At 40.6% G+C, this 16,690-nt stretch overlaps 1 protein-coding gene across 5 annotated transcripts in view; it reads right to left on the reverse strand.

Annotated features, from left to right (window-relative positions):
* Window positions 1-16,690, reverse strand: part of fat3a (FAT atypical cadherin 3a) — a 168,986-nt gene that overhangs the window by 77,548 nt on the left and 74,748 nt on the right. For all 5 annotated transcript variants that reach the window (XM_059513915.1, XM_059513918.1, XM_059513916.1 and 2 more), the window contains exon 2: window positions 8,649-11,988. In XM_059513915.1, the coding sequence (XP_059369898.1) occupies window positions 8,649-11,970 (3,322 nt within the window). In that variant the 5' untranslated portion in view covers window positions 11,971-11,988. The remainder of the gene's footprint in view (window positions 1-8,648; window positions 11,989-16,690) is intronic.

Below are 16,690 nucleotides of genomic sequence, written 5' to 3' on the forward strand. Positions count from 1 at the left end.
TTTTACATTAGTCCTTTAATGAAGCAAAAGACTGGAATTAGGCTTTAGAGGAAATGCTCAAGTTGTTTTCTGGTTGATTTCACGACGGTTTGGAGCTGAAGTGACCCACTATTTCTGTACAGTGGCATCAGGCTGGAAGACATATTCTCAAGAGAGCCGGTGCATTCATGCACACTCATACATACATAATAACTGCGTTTTACATTATACGGACAAAAGAGAAATATGAGACATGCTATCATCTACATAAGCACACTCCCAGGCGTATGCGATATCATGCATACATTTCCAAGAAGTGCATTCAATACTAGGAAAAAAATTCTTACTATAAATTGCTGGTATATTTCACTAATAATCGGTAAGTAACACTGAATTAAACATGCAACTGTATTTTCTTGTAAAATGAACTTCAATAATCTTAAGTTTTATTTACAAATCTGAAAACATTTGAACTTTAAAATAAATTTTCAAAGCATTTTTACTTGTAGTTTATGCCCAACATTACTACAATGTTCCTTGCAGGATTATTATTGGATCATTTTTTATTTATTATTTTTACTAAAACCAAAATTAAAACTAAACCCTTAAAATAAATAAATAAACAAACAATCTAACAAATAAACAAAAATGTGTTTTATGTGGAGTACGTTAATAGAAACAAAATAAAATCTAAAAATCTTATTTTAGTTCAGCTAGTTACTTACAACTTCGAAGACTTTTAAATAATTTTTAACAGTGAATTAGCCTTTTATTTTTTAATTTTTGACAAACATTGCTACAATGTTACCACCAGGGTTATCAATGATAGCTATATAAAATAATAATAATAATAATTTATTTATTTATTTTTTACTTGGAATAATTGTTACCAGAAATAAAGTAAGATATATTTTAAGTTAGTTATTTATAACTTTGAAATAAAACTTCAAAAGTGAATAAGTGATTTAATTTGTCATATTGGAAAAAAAACCTCAAACTTTGAAAACATTAGAACTATGAAATTATATATATATATATATATATATATATATATATATATATATATATATATATATATTTTTTTTTTTTTTTTTTTTTTTTTATTGTGAATAAATGTTTGCATTTGTAAATTCCCTGCAGTGTTCCTCTCAGTAACTAAAAAAAAACATTTTTTTTTTTAAATAAATGATAATAATAGAAAACTTTTTTATTTCAAAAACACAAAAATTACTAGAATGTTAACTAAAGTGAAAATGGAAAGTATAAAAATAAAGAATAATATAAACTATAATAGTACATCATCAAGACTAAAATAACACTGGTGTCCTAATGGCTGCCAAAACAACTAAAAAAAAAAACTTTTATTATTAAAATTGCATGTGAATCTGGTCTCTCTGAGATGTTTTTCAGATAATGCATATGGACAACTTCACCTTCTACTATCAGACATCTCTTCAACATACTGCACTTAAGCACTATGCATTTAGAGCACGCAAATGCACGCATTGCATAAGCAGGACGCATCTCTTGTGTTCAGTGCTACTTCAGCAAAGAAATCTCAGAAACTCCTACGCACACTTTGCAATAGAGACAGAAAAAGAAAAGACAGACAGAATGAAAAGAAAGGGAGACATGAAAGGACAAAAACACAGACAAAGCCTTTATTGAGTCTGTCATTTCGGTGTGCTCATCCACTTCCCCCTATTATTGCACTCCTATATTTAGGAGCCAAAGCCTTGCAGGGTTATACGGGGCACAAGGAAGGGTTTCATCCAATCACATCAGGTTACATGACCCAAACACTGAACCTTTGCGAGAGACGGACGGGAAAATCAGAGTGAAACCAGCAGAGACAGGTGTATGAAGATGGCCCGTGTGACATTTACGTGGCTGACAGTTTCATTTCAGCGTTTGATTGGATATGATGTGACATGAACTTGACTGCAAGAGTTTGACTGCGGCTACGGAGCTAGTTTGCTATAAAGAGATTGGTTGTGTTTCAAAACCTTGTGAACTGTTGAACTAGACAACATTCGTGAAACATTTGTGGTGAATGAACATTTTTATTTTTGCCTGTTCCCAGCAGGTTTATTAATATTAACAGAAAACAAACAATAAATAAATGGTCCTTGTTGGCAATTTACACTAACTCCGCCCACCAGCGTGTGATTGGACTGGTCAACACTTCAAAAGACGGCTGTCAAACATCAGCTCCAGTGGTTTAGCTGCTAATTTGTCTAGCACAATTTTTTTTTTTTTTTGATCGACCTGAAATAATTTTTTTCTCCTATTTTCAAAACTCATATCACATCAGAAAGGAAGGAAATAATCAAAAAGTTTAAAATAAAGCATTGGGTAGGGTTAGGGTAGGTGTAGGAAGGGATTATTATCCCGATAAAGTGGCATCCATTTAATAATTTGAATTAAAAATGTTTTATTTAAATTTAAATTTACACTCAATATGTTATTAATGCATACTGATTTATAATGCACTTGGTGTAAAAAGTATATAGCTAAGAATACTGCTATTTTCACTTAAATAGAATCCACACCTATTTGCACTTAGTGTAAATAGCATCCATCACTGAGAAAATATGCTGTTTTTACTTAAAATAGCCTCTATAGCTAAGATTTAATTTATTTCAGTTAATTGCCAAGGCATAATTTCTCAATTTGTTTTAACTTTAAATACTAAAATAACCAACTACTATTTAAATAAATATCAATAAGGGTTATGAATGAATGGATGAATAAATGAATGAATACATCACAACATTTATTATCCGTCTGATTTTGAACTCCATAAGTCCATTTAAATACTCAAATGAACTATTTGATGCATCTACAATGCTTTAAATTGCTGTCTAGGTATTTAACTCATAAGATTTTACAACACTGCCTCTTGATCTAAGCTTAAAATTTCTAGGTCCATATAAATCTGGCTTACGTAGTTTAAAATGTGATTCATTAGCACTAACTGAAAAATAACCTTCCATAGCAAGTCCTGTGTTTGTGTTTTTTTGTGTTTTTTTTTTTTTACAAAATGAGGGTGCCATTATAAATCACTTTCTGTGTACTTTCTGAAACCAACAGGACGCCACAGTCTGAAGACTTTGGTAGCTGTAAACAGTTTTTTATGGAATGGCACAGGGGGAAAAAAAATCTGACAGATATGACTGAATTATTTGTCCTGAAATATCACACTTGTTTCTGAGAGAGCCCTGGGCTCTGTAAAGTGACAAAAAAACATTAAAAATGTGATTGTGAGCCATGGGCAGATTCTTTTAATGGCCAATATGAAAACTCTGAGGCACTAGATCTCACATGGCAGCCCATATATGGAAAACAGGAAGCCGAGAGCATCAGTTTGTCTATTTTGACCAATTCTGACAAAACTGAAATGACATGCACATTTACAGGGTGCAGTTCTGGAAAAGGTTGTGTCTAATAAACTCTGGAGAAATCTGTGAACTTACATGGCCTTTAAAATCAACAAGAAATGCATAAACCCCATTTATGTTCATAATGCAACATATCTGATAGTGAAATCTGAATGTGTAAAAATTGCTTAAGCTTACAGTTCCAACATAAAACACTTGCAATCAATTATTACTTCAACAATGCGAGTTATTTCTCAGTGAAATTAAAAATAATTAATTAAAATAGTATTACATTTTAAATTAGAGTCAGTTAGATCCATCAAAATTGTATTGGATCATAAAAAAATGACTGTTACATACTAAAATGAGCCAGGAGGGGTGGGGCTAAAACATCAAAAGGGCTCAATGATGTCATCTGAAAAGAAATGTCGTTTCAGCACATTTTACACTAATGAATCATATGCGGCAACCTACATTAAAACAACAAACAAAAACAGAACAGGGTCTGTTTTGATTTCATGTGATTATAAGCTGTAAATAACCAAGTCTATTCCCTTAATTACACACCTGAACTCAAGTACAGCATCAGTAGTCTAACAGTAAAGGATCCTGGTGTCTAAACGTTAACCAGGGCTCTTTCAGCGGTGCACAAAGCACTTAACCCCAGGATGCTCTGCAGGGACCATCAGTGCAATTAGTGCACTGTAAGTCCCTGCAGATGAAAAGCGTCTGCTCAGCGGCGTCTGTAATGAGCATGGGCTTTTCTTCACACTTTGTGTTTGACATTTTTGATGCTCCATGTACAATTGAGCAGCCTTGAATCGCTGTTTGTGCTGTGCAAACAATAGAAGCTTCCAAGCTGAAATGAGAATGCATAAAGAGCATCTCGGCCATAAGTGCACAGAAAATCCTTTGGATATAACGTTTCTGTTTGTAGGAAAATGCCTTATGTTTTCAAGCTGAGTCTCCTTATGTGTGTTGGGGAAAATTGTTTTCTAAGTCGTGATTGCATGTACAAAGACACGTGTGTTTCCTTTCAATTTGTGTGTGCGCGCGTATGCTCTTTAAGCTGTAATTGCGTCTGTAGAGTTGCGCTCCATCCCCGGGTGATTTATGGCTCATGCCAGCACAGAGCTAACAAGGGCAATAAATTCCCTCACTTGCTAGTGCTACTGCAAAATGTGTGTGCACTGAGTGTGTGTGTGTGTGTGTGTGTGTGCATTTCCAAACATGCAATCATGTCTTACAGCGTACAACATGCAAACTGCCTCCGAGTCTCTTTTTTCATCCTAATTCTTTCCATTAAATCTATACAGACAAACAACATCTGTATGCAAAAATTTTGGATTCACTCGTTCATTGAAAAAGTGACAGGTGAGTGACATAAATGCACACAACCTTTGACACTGGTTCCCTGACCTTTGACCCCTGGGATTGTCCCCTTTGTGTGCAAATATGAAAATGGATGTAACATTTACTTATATGTGTGTGTTTATATGAAATTGCGAAAGAGTGAAGAAAAAAAAGTGTAAGAGAAAAACAAAGAAGTATGCGCAGATCATTTACGGTTGCAACCATAGAAACAGGCTATCAGGAATCCTTTAAATGTAAATGTTTAATGCAGAACCATCAACTCTTGCCTCCTACAGTGTGTAATTTCTGCAGCACCAAACAGAATTGGAGAAATAAAAGGAGTGTTTCAAAAACAGATTTCAAATCCTTCTTTCATTGTTAAAACAAACAGACAGACAGTCCCATTGAAGATATGCATACTTAAAGTCAGGATTAAAAAATACTACAAGGCAACACAATATTAATTACTTAATGCTAAATAATTAATGTAATATTATTAATAATATTACATTTCACACCTCAGAAGTGTGTGTATATATATATATATATATATATATATTATGTATGTGTATATATTTCACAATATTAATAATTGAATATGATGAATTGATATAATAATAATTCTATCATTTTTTAATACTAATAATAATAATATAATAATAATTAAGCTCATGTCTCATAAGCTGTTCAGCACTGAAAACTTTTTTATTGAGATGACCTGCTTCATTCATTAAGTCACATGAAATGTGACTGCACAAACTAATAAAGAAAATATATGTACAAAAAGATATAAAATATACTCAAAACTTTGAGAAAAAAAATAAAATATAAATTTGTAAGCCATTGTTGGAATGTTCAGTGCTGCAAAGTACTGTAAATGAGTTGATTTTTGCCCTAAAAATACCTCACACCTCAGAATCACAACCTAAAATGACACCTGAAAGATCTGCAGCTTACAAAAAAAAAAGCCCAAGACAGGTGTGATATCCTCAAAGACTCAAGTCGACTCCTGACTGACACTGATCCACCTGCTGCCAGGACACAAATCTCACAAAACTACATTTTTAAACCACTCGTACCGCAGTACTGAAGTACAGAGCTGGAGATACTTTGCTTTGTTGCTGTCAGTGAGTTGTAGCAGGGTTTAAAAAGTAGTTGGTGACTGTTCTGCGCCAGTGTGTGTGATTCATGCCCTTTTAAGGCCACAGTGAACCCTCTCGTTTCTATCTTAAAAGAAATAGACAGATATTCATGGCTTCCCCTTCCTTTTTCCTGATTCCCTCATTCCAAGGAGAGGTGAAAGACCACGGGAGATCTGAGAGTCGTTCTGAAACCTCCAGATCATTTTCAGGCAGCTTGTGGGTGAGTAGACACACAAACACACACACATACCATTCTGGCCTCTGAACCCCAAAGTCTTTCATCCAGACACGTTTTCGTTTTCCCCTCAGTCTCTCGATTTACACGATTGTGTTTTCAATTCTCGTCAATCTCATCCGGCTGGTACACTCTTATCCAGTGCTGGGTAAATTACTTACAAATTGTAGTCCATTGCTAATTACAAATTACATGATGGAAGTTGTAGTTAGTAATGTAATTCGTTAGATTAATTTAATCATAAGAATGTCAAATTAAACATTGTGTAACCTCTCCATTTTCTGTGTGATTATATTAATGGGACAAGTGGCTGTTGTTCGAAGTTACTGTAACGGTGTATTCACACCAAACATAAATTAAATTATTTGTGCAAGTAGATTATATACAAAGTCAATGCAAAGACGTAAATAGAGGCCAGGTGACGTGAATGGTGCAAAATGCGCGATGGGTTTGCCGCGAATGCAATTTAATCACCTCAATTGTGTCTTCCGCACAAGTTAAAAAATTAATCTGATGCGTTCTCGTGCAAGGAAATCAGCGAAGAGCTTATTGGCACATCTGGTTGAATCAGAAAAAGGAGGAGCGCATTATTGTAGCTGTTTGCGGGAACCCCGAAATCTATTATACAACTTTACCGAGTTATGTGCGCCTCTGTATGGTGCTGTGAACCCAGACAAGTCTGCGTTTGGCTTTCCGGCTTCCACAACAGGTACACAGCAATGATTGTATTTATCCTTACCAATCGCAGGATGTTTTTCACCTCACTCGTGCGGATAAAAACATAGCATAAACTCATAATCTAGAGCGAGGGACGCGATGGGCATATTCGGTTCCCATTTGGTGTGAACACACTATATGACTTTCTGAATGTATATAAGTGGTAGGATTTGTTTAGAAAGGAAAATTTAAGAGAGAAAAAAGAATCTATAAATTATGAATAATTTACTGCCATTTTGTAGATAATATACAATCACTCAATCTATTAAAAGTAACATTAATTTAATTACAGTACAGTACTTTAAAATGCAATGTAAGATAATTAAAAGTTAATTTTTGGAATCTGATTACATAATGGAGATTACATGAAATCAGTCACTATCCAGCACTGCTTTTACGAACCCGCTGGTGGAAAACAAAAACAAATTAGGCTGAAACATGGTAACTGGTTTCTTGCTTATACAAGCTGGACATAACCTGGCGCTAGGCGGTAGACCATCTTGGACCAGAAACATACCAGTTCAAGGTGGTCAAATGGCTTTTAGATCATGGTGGCTGATCAACCCACTTGCCTTCTTGGATCTACTAGAAATAAGCTTCCAAAACGTAGCTACCAGCTTAAAGCTGGATTTTACAACAGGAACACTTCTTTTATGCCACATAGCCTACTACTTTTTCACAGTTTATTGTACCTCTGCCACCTTACAGGCTGACGGATATCACATACACACACTTTCACACATACTTCATCTTCCCTTGTGGGTTTCTTGGTCTTGTGGACTTAAAAAATGTGAGTGGTGTTTGCCTTTGTAAAAATAGCATTGTGGTTTAATGCCAGTATGTTGCTATGTGGTTGATTGATTTTCAACGTGTTGATATGTGGTTGACAGATGACATACTAAAATTAAACACTTACAGTCAAGAATTTGATCCCTAGCCCTAAGTATGATTAATAATAATAGTGATGCTTGCCTTCAGAAGCAACACTAATAAAAACCCAGATACTATCGGTTCCACTGACAGAAAACTCACTGTCAATATGAACAAGAAAATGACAGAGTGAGAGAAAAGGGGAACAGAATAAAATTGAGGGTTAAAGCTAAGTGTGTGGGTCAGACAGAATGACATGACAACTGCAATAAATGTAAATAAAAGAGCTTTGTGTGGTAATTCAGTCCACCCGACAAGAGGCTTAACACATAAATCTACCTCACACAAACACACACACACTTTCTGGCACATACACACATATTCCTTTACAGAGAAATCATTATTCACAGACACACACATGTAACAACTTTGTCCAAAAAAACTGGACAAAAACAAATGATCCCATCAAAACAGTGCATGTGAAATGAATGCAGTGCATGAAACATTAACCATAACACTATCAAATTTCAATCGCACTTCAAACGTTCCCCCTCAGTCTCAACTGTCAAAACTCGACCTAAATAAAATGTAGGCCAATGCAGTGTTTAACTGGCCTGAGGTGATAAACCACTAAACCTCTTCATTTACGTGTCCCATGAAGCCACTGTGAGTGGCATATAACTATGTTTTATTTTTTCACTTTCCGTATTACCGTCACTATCTACAGCATATTAGCATAGCTGTATTCAATACCTAGTGATTATGCATGTAAACTACTTAAAATACCACAATAAGCTGAAAAGAATGAAGATTTGTTAACGTACCATGTTAGCTATTTACCTCACAATGAATGAAAGACTGCACAAAACTGTACAAGTAAGCCACAACATATTCAACAAAATTTCATGCACTTTACAAGACATCACTGAACTTGAAAAAAAATTCAATATGAAAAACATGATCAACACATACCTGTTTCTTCATCAATGGTGAATCTCCCAAGACCACTGCCATCACGTATGGAGTACTGCACCTCGCCGTCCCTTCCTGTGTCATCATCCCTTGCAGAGACCTGGAGCACAGAAGTCCCGATCCGAACGCTTTCCTTTACTGATCCGTTCATGGCGAAGTTCGAGAAATATGGCGCGTACAGGTTCTCATTAACATCCACCACCTCCAGTTCAATAAAACTAACTGACAGGAGAGACACCGGTCTGCCTTTGTCTTTCGCTCGAACTGTTAGGTTGAAGATCTGTTGAGTTTCGTAATCAAGCTCCTTGGTGAGACGAATGGCACCACTAATCTTGTCGACCTCAAAATGGCCATCGTAGTCGTTAGCGAGTGAGTATCGCACCTGCCCTCCAAGTCCCAGGTCAGGGTCTTGTGTATCCAGCCAGGCAATGACAGTGCCCACTGGGAGGTCTTCTAGTGCACGGGCGCTGACAACACTTGGGATAAAGGCTGGTGGACAATCATTAACATCCTCAAGATAGATTTTAAGAGTTGTTACTGAAAATTGTTGAGCCACTCGCTCTGCTCGATCTCGCGCTTCCACTTTTAATATGAAGAACGGAACAAACTCACGGTCCAGCTGACCTGCAACATATATAATCCCACTGGAGCTGTTGATGCCAAACTGTGAAGTGCTGGTGAGTAGGGAATACTGGATCTCGCCATTGAGACCTTGATCTTTGTCAGTAGCTTCCACCTGGATGACTTCGGTACCAATAGGGGTGTTTTCGGGAATTCGGGCCTGGTAGCCACCATCTTGAAGAAACTGAGGTGCATTGTCATTTGCATCTGCTATGTAAACCGTTAGAAGCCTCCAGGATGATCTTTGTGGTTGGCCTAAATCATACAGCGTGATGTTTAGAAGATAGCGATCTGTCCTCTCACGGTCTAGAGGAAGGAAGATGCTTATTACTCCATTCAGAATTCCAATAGTAAAACAACTGTCTGTGTTGCCATCAGCAATGGCGTATAAGAGTTGTCCATTGAACCCAGTATCTCCATCGAAAGCTTTTACCTGAAACACACTCATGCCAACTTGTACATCCTCACGCACAGTAATGTCAGTTGGGAAGGATTTATCATATTGAGGCGTTTGGCGGTTCACAGAGAACAGGTCAATAAAGCCCTCCTCCATTTTGGGTTTACTGCTAGCTTTGGCTTTCTTCAGAAGTTTCTCAGCTAGATGTTGGGCTACTCTGGTTTCGGTGCAACTAAAGCTCTTGGGCGGTGACTTCCCTTGCACTACAGATATGTTCACAAACATGGGATCGGAAAAGTGTTCCCCATCTGTAGCAGTAATTTTTAGACTGAATGAGTTTTTGGGTGTTGCAGTGTTTAGGGAGTGATGTAAAGTCATGACACCAGAATCGGGATTTAAGTCAAAGTACCCTTGCTCATTCCCTGAGAGGATCTTGTACTTGACTAGCTCTAGCTCATCAATGTCTATAGCTGACATTGTGGCGATAACCTCACCTACCGGAAGGTCTCGAGAGATTACACCAACACAAGCCACTTTCTCAAATAGGGGTTTATTATCGTTAACATTCTCTAGGTGCACAGTGACATTGACTTCACTCTCACGCCTATAAGGGGAACCCCAGTCAGAAGCACGGACCACAAAACTAAATCTCTCTACAGATGATTCAAAGTCTAGCTCCTGTGTTGTTATGACTGCTCCTGTGAACTGCTGCACGCTAAAAGGTAATGGTGTCAAGCTAGCCATGCTATATGTGATGTACCCGTTTTCCCCATGGTCACCATCAGAAGCAGTCACCACAACAACAGTGGTGCCTACCGCAACACTTTCATTTACAAATACCTCATAAGACTGCTGAGCAAATGATGGTGCATTATCATTGGCATCCTCAAGAATGATTCTAACCTTGACCCTAAGGTCACTGTCTACTTCTAAGACTTCTAGCTCAAATACTTCCTGTGTGAGTTGGGTGAGCCAACGTGCCGTGCTGATGACGCCAGTCATGGTGTTGATACTGAAGAACCCTGAATCAATAGATGGGGTCAGGATGTACTCAGCATCATCTGGCTCTGGCTGGAGTTTCACAACCTCCACAACAGTTCCAGGAGGGGCAACTTCACTCAACAGGACCTCGTATTCATCCTTCTGAAATGCGACTTCCACCTGGGCTGGTCGTGACAGTCGTAAGTGCACCGTGTGCACAGCAGAAAACTTCTGAGGTGTTCCACGATCCCGAGCCTGCAAGCTGAGGTTTAATCCAAATGGATAACTGTCCCAGTCTAACTGCTCTGTTGCACGAAGGACAAACTCGCTTGATCCTTTCTGAGTGACTTCCTCATCCACCAGTTTTTCACTTGGCATATCTGTACTTTCGATGCTGAAGAGCTCAAGAAGGTCCCCAGCCACAATACTCACTGTTTCAATTTCTCCATTTGCCCCTTCATCAAGATCCTCTACGGTGACCACAGCTACTACTGGGGACTTCTCAGTCCATACAGGTGCTAATGTAACAATACTCAGAGTGGGCACATGCTCGTTAATCCGTTCTACATGAACAAAAAGTTTAGCTGTACTGCTTACTCCATTATTCCCATAGAGCTTCATTCCCCGGTCTACAGCTTGGATCTCAAGATCATAGCGGCTTTGAGTGTTAACATCCAGCTTCCCACTGAGAGAAACAACTCCGCTAGTTGGGTGCACAGTGAACAGCTCCATCCGCTCCTTGAAAAAGTAATAGAACTCTCCATTTGATCCTATGTCAGCATCCGTGGCAGTGACCTGAGCTATGCTGGTGCGTAGGGGTGTGCTTTCCGCAATGGTAACTGAATATGTGGTAGGGGAGAAAAGGGGTCGAAGGTCATTCATATCCAATACCTGCACACTAACTTTAGTCCAGGCCTCTGATGTATCCCCCCTAATGGAAGCTTTCACTGTCAACACGTAGTTGTCCTGAACTTCACGGTTCAAGATGGCAGCATTCCCTCCTTTTGTTCTTATCCGCAGGAAGCAGAAATCACCCAGCGTGTACTCCTCAGCCTTGAAAAATCCTTCCTCGTCCCCAGAGGTGATGCGGTACCTTACCTCCCAAGAGTGATGTTGGAGAGGGATGCCCATGCGCACCTGGCTGGCAGCATGGGTGCGGGCGGCCGAGTTCTCGTAGACTGACGCGTGGTACAGTGGTTGAGTAAACTGTAGGTGGGACCTTTCACCTTGGCAGTGGCCTGGAGGTGGAGAGAAGAACAGCAAGAGGGCCAATTGTAGAAGAATGGCCCATATGCCTGCCCAAAGGGCCATGCTCACTGCCATCCCATCACCAAACCCATCCTGGAGACAGAGAGAGAGAAAAAAAAAAACAGAGAAAGATGTTAGGAAGAGCAGATGACATGACAGTACACAACCTGGCATTTCACATCTAAAGCTCATAGGTCACTAGGGATCAGTCAAAAAGATCAAGCACAAGCAAAGGAAGTCATGTTCTGAAGAAGGGCTGGTAGCCAGGCAACCGCAAGCCGAATGACATCACTACCCAGGTCTCAAAATGGACATTGACACACAATTATACACTAGAGAAAAACCAGGAGGATGCAATTCAGGAAAATTCACTTACACACACACTCTACACACAAGAAAAAACAGCAGGAGAATGCAAGTCAGGAACAAAATAATTATAGAGAACGAAAGATCAAAAATACAACCCGTGAAAACGAAGACACACACACACTCATTATATGACATGGTTTTAAAAAAGATCTAGAGAAAGGACAAAATGTTGTGGATTCAGCAATATACTGGTTATGATAAAGTGCTGCTGGAGAGGAAGTCTGTGAGTGTGGGTTTACTTAGCTATACTTGAGAAACAAAATTGTCGCCAGAAGTTAGGTGAATCCAGAAAAGCCTTTGGGGACCTAAACTGAAAAAAGTATCAAAAATCCAATAAAATGTATATATAAGTATATATATTTTTTCAATTCTAAAAATACTAACGTTTTCATATAGGGTAAGTTAATTATAATTTGTTTTATACAAAACAATAGCAGTCTAAGGTATGTCCTCAATTTGTAGTGTTTGTGAGTTCATGCTTTCAAGTAAGTCATTTTTCATGTGTTTGTGTGTGTGTGTGTGTGTGTGTTGGTATGGTACAACAACACTAGTTTTAGACACAGATTGTTTTGTGTGTGCCCTGCGGGATGGTTAGGATGTGTTCCAGTCCACAAAAATGCACTGCTGACCTTACCATGCACATACACAATATCCAACATTTGCCCACACAAAAACACACATGCATACAGAAAATACACACACACACACACACACACACACAGAGTTGCTGTGGTCAGCCCTCACATGACTCAGCACACACATACACACACAACCCCTTCCACTTAATGATATCCTACTGCATACTAACCAACTCAAGTCTCACAAATTGGAATAGGCACACACACACACACACACACACACACACACACACACACACACACACACACACACACACACACACGAGAACTCAAAATGCAGAGATCAGCTTATTTTATTTATTTGGGTCTATTTCTTTTGGTTTCTCTCTCCGTCACACTCTTGTTCTCTCTCTTTGTATCCACATACACTGACAGACAGTCTGTCAGATTAAAACCAGCAGGCATTTTGGAGCAGTCAAGGTTCAGTACGCAAACAGTGTCTTGTCTCCCCTAAAGCCTTGTTTAGACTGACCAAATCTCCGGCTCAGCTGGCCAGAGACTTTACACAACACAATAAAAACGCATATCATGAGGCCAACACCAACACCGCAGTGCATAAACACATAGACACTATCAAAACTACCTAGCTAAAAAAATTGAATTTGAATTTTCCATCTTGGTTATTGGTACATTAAAATGTCCAGATGGACTACTATACAGCAACTTCAAATGAGGCTATTGCAATTTTAACTATGCATTTATATAAATGTTAGCATAACTTATCTGGACAAGTTTACTCAATATTTGTATTAGCAACCTAGCAAGTATCGCTGTTGAAGATCTAGTCACTGTAACTGTCACACACCTGGACTCATTTTGTGTGTTTTTGCCCCTGTGACCCAGTTTCTGTCTTCCGTGTTCGGTTTGATTAGTTCCCAGGTGTGTCTATTCTATTTCCCCATGTGTTCCATGTCCCGGTTAATTTAGTCATGCCATCCACCTGTGTTTCCCCAATTATCCCTTCTACTTAAGCCTTGTCCTTTCAGTTCTGTTTTGTCGGGTCTACTCGTCTAAATGTCAACTTGTCTACTTGTCACCTGTTACTTGCCACTTGCCACTTGCCTCTTGCCACCTGTTATTTTGCTACTTACCATGCCTATGTTTGAGTTAATAAATCCTTGTTTCGTTTATCCCTCGGCTTCGTGTTCCTTCCAGCAGCGTAAGCCGTGACAGAAGACCCGACCTAAAAAGTTATAAACTGCGTGTTTTCCCTCTGTTTTTTTTTCCGTTTTTTCACTGTCTTTTTCTTTCCGTAGTGTGTCATGGATCCCCTCTATCGCCCCGAATACCTCCTCCTCCTGCTGGAGCAGGAGGGACTGTCTCTCGAGGACCATACCAGACGGTTTCTCTGGATAGCTAATGCCACCAGCTACCCGGACCACGCGCTCTGCACCTTTTATCACGCCAGCCTGAACTCCAGGTGCAAAGCGTTGTCGCCCGAAGATGGTCCTCGGGAGGATTTCGCCGCCTTCATAGAGTGGAATCTGGTGAGAAATGGGTCACCTCTCATGGTCGGCCCAATGGAGGATCTCGCCAGGTCCACTCTGGACCCAGAGCCCAGCCTACAATCTCCCCACGGTACGAGGCATAAGCCCGAGCCCACCGATGACGGAGAGCCAGAGAGCAACCCGTCAAACCAGGTGCGAGAGCCGGCGACACTGCCCACCACGAGGGAGCATAATGTGGAGCGCCAAATGGGTCAAAATGAGGGGGTTTCCAATTCACCTATGCCAGTTTCTCAGTTAAGCCCAGGACGGGCTCCTGATCCTCCGTTAAGCCCAGGACGGGCTCCTGATCTTCCGTTAAGCCCAGGACGGGCTCCTGTTCCCCCGTTAAGCCCAGGACGGGCTCCTGTTCCCCCGTTAAGCCCAGGACGGGCTCCTGTTCCCCCGTTAAGCCCAGGAAGGGCTCCAGCCCCAGAGCTTACTCCAATGCCTGCTCCTCCAAAATTCCCACCCTCCCACCCACTCCTGCCTCCTCCTCCGCTGTCGTCTGGCTGCCCCTCTGCTCGCCCTCAGCCTACCATCATTGTGGTGCGAGCTCAGCGGGACCGCCATCCTCCAGCGACGCCTTGGTCGGCGTCTCCCTCACCTCCGCCTCCAGCCTCTGAGGCCTGGACTCCGCCTCGGCCCGTTGACCCGTCGGCTCCACCATGGCTCCTAGCTCCTTCCTCTCCGCCGTGGCCCGGCAGTCCGCAGGCTCTGCCTGGCTCCCTCGTCCCTCCGGCTCCGCCTTGGTCTGGCGTCGTCCATCCTATGCCTCGGGACTCCACTCCTCCGGCTTCGCCTCGTCCCTCCGGGTCCGTCAGGCTCCTTCATCCCCTCGGCTACACCTCAGTCCTCGGTCACTCTGGCCTCACCGCGGCCTTCCGGATCCACATCGCCGCGTCAGTCACCAGAGCCATCAGTTCCGCCTAGGACCTCCGGCTCCTCCCCGTCACCCTGGCTCTTCGGCTCTCCGTCTCCGCCTCGGGCTCCTCCTCCACTTGCTCTGTTGCCGTGGGTCGAGTCCCTGGAGTCGGTGACCATTCCTCCTCCATGGCTCCTTCCACCGTCGGCCCCACCTTGGGCCGTTATGGCTGTGGCCTGGGTCCTGCTGGGTACCTCCTGCTTCAGATCCTTCCTGTCTCCTCCCTGGCTCCTCCCTCCGTCATCTCCTCCCTGGCTCCTTCCTCTGTGGTCCCTGTCTGCTGGCCCCCTCCTGGGAGGCTGTCCTCCACCGGAACCTCCTCCCAAGTTCCCACCCACGCCTCCCTTTGTTGTTTCTACGGTGCGAGGATGCACCTACCGGGAGGGGGGAGTACTGTCACACACCTGGACTCATTTTGTGTGTTTTTGCCCCTGTGACCCAGTTTCTGTCTTCCGTGTTCGGTTTGATTAGTTCCCAGGTGTGTCTATTCTATTTCCCCATGTGTTCCATGTCCCGGTTAATTTAGTCATGCCATCCACCTGTGTTTCCCCAATTATCCCTTCTACTTAAGCCTTGTCCTTTCAGTTCTGTTTTGTCGGGTCTACTCGTCTAAATGTCAACTTGTCTACTTGTCCACTTGTCACCTGTTACTTGCCACTTGCCTCTTGCCACCTGTTATTTTGCTACTTACCATGCCTATGTTTGAGTTAATAAATCCTTGTTTCGTTTATCCCTCGGCTTCGTGTTCCTTCCAGCAGCGTAAGCCGTGACAGTAACACTGTATAAGGTAAGGCATCAATATTACTTTGAACATTATTAATTACATTGAATTTTAGGAGTAATACAACTTTGATCAGTCTCATATAATGCTTTTTTAATGTTGTTAGTATAACATATATGAAAACATGCACCTAGCAAACTGTTGAATATGTAGTACAATAAAATACAGCTTAATAAAAGCTAATACATCAATGTTACTTTGATCATTTGTTGAACAATTATTATTATAACTATGAAAAAAATCTTAACAATAACTTTTTGTTGTAGTACTCATCCTTCATTGACCTTCAAACAATGCTGCACTAAAATGCTTTCACATAACTTTGTGGAAACTTGAATCAAACATAGATAACATCATTATGCCTTCCATTAACAATATTTAAAAATAACATAACCTTTAAGTAAGGTTAGCCAACATTTTTAGAATGTCCTAGATGGGACATTAGCACAAAACATTGCCAACTATTCTATTAGTACACACTATTGATCATACTAACTCCCACAGTGGTACACACACACACACACACACACACACACAGTTACTCACTAATTAACTACAAAAACACAAAAAATTATCAATAAAAAGCCATTATCTACAT

The sequence above is a fragment of the Carassius carassius genome, chromosome 28, assembly GCF_963082965.1.
Source record: "Carassius carassius chromosome 28, fCarCar2.1, whole genome shotgun sequence".
NCBI lineage: Eukaryota > Metazoa > Chordata > Actinopteri > Cypriniformes > Cyprinidae > Carassius > Carassius carassius.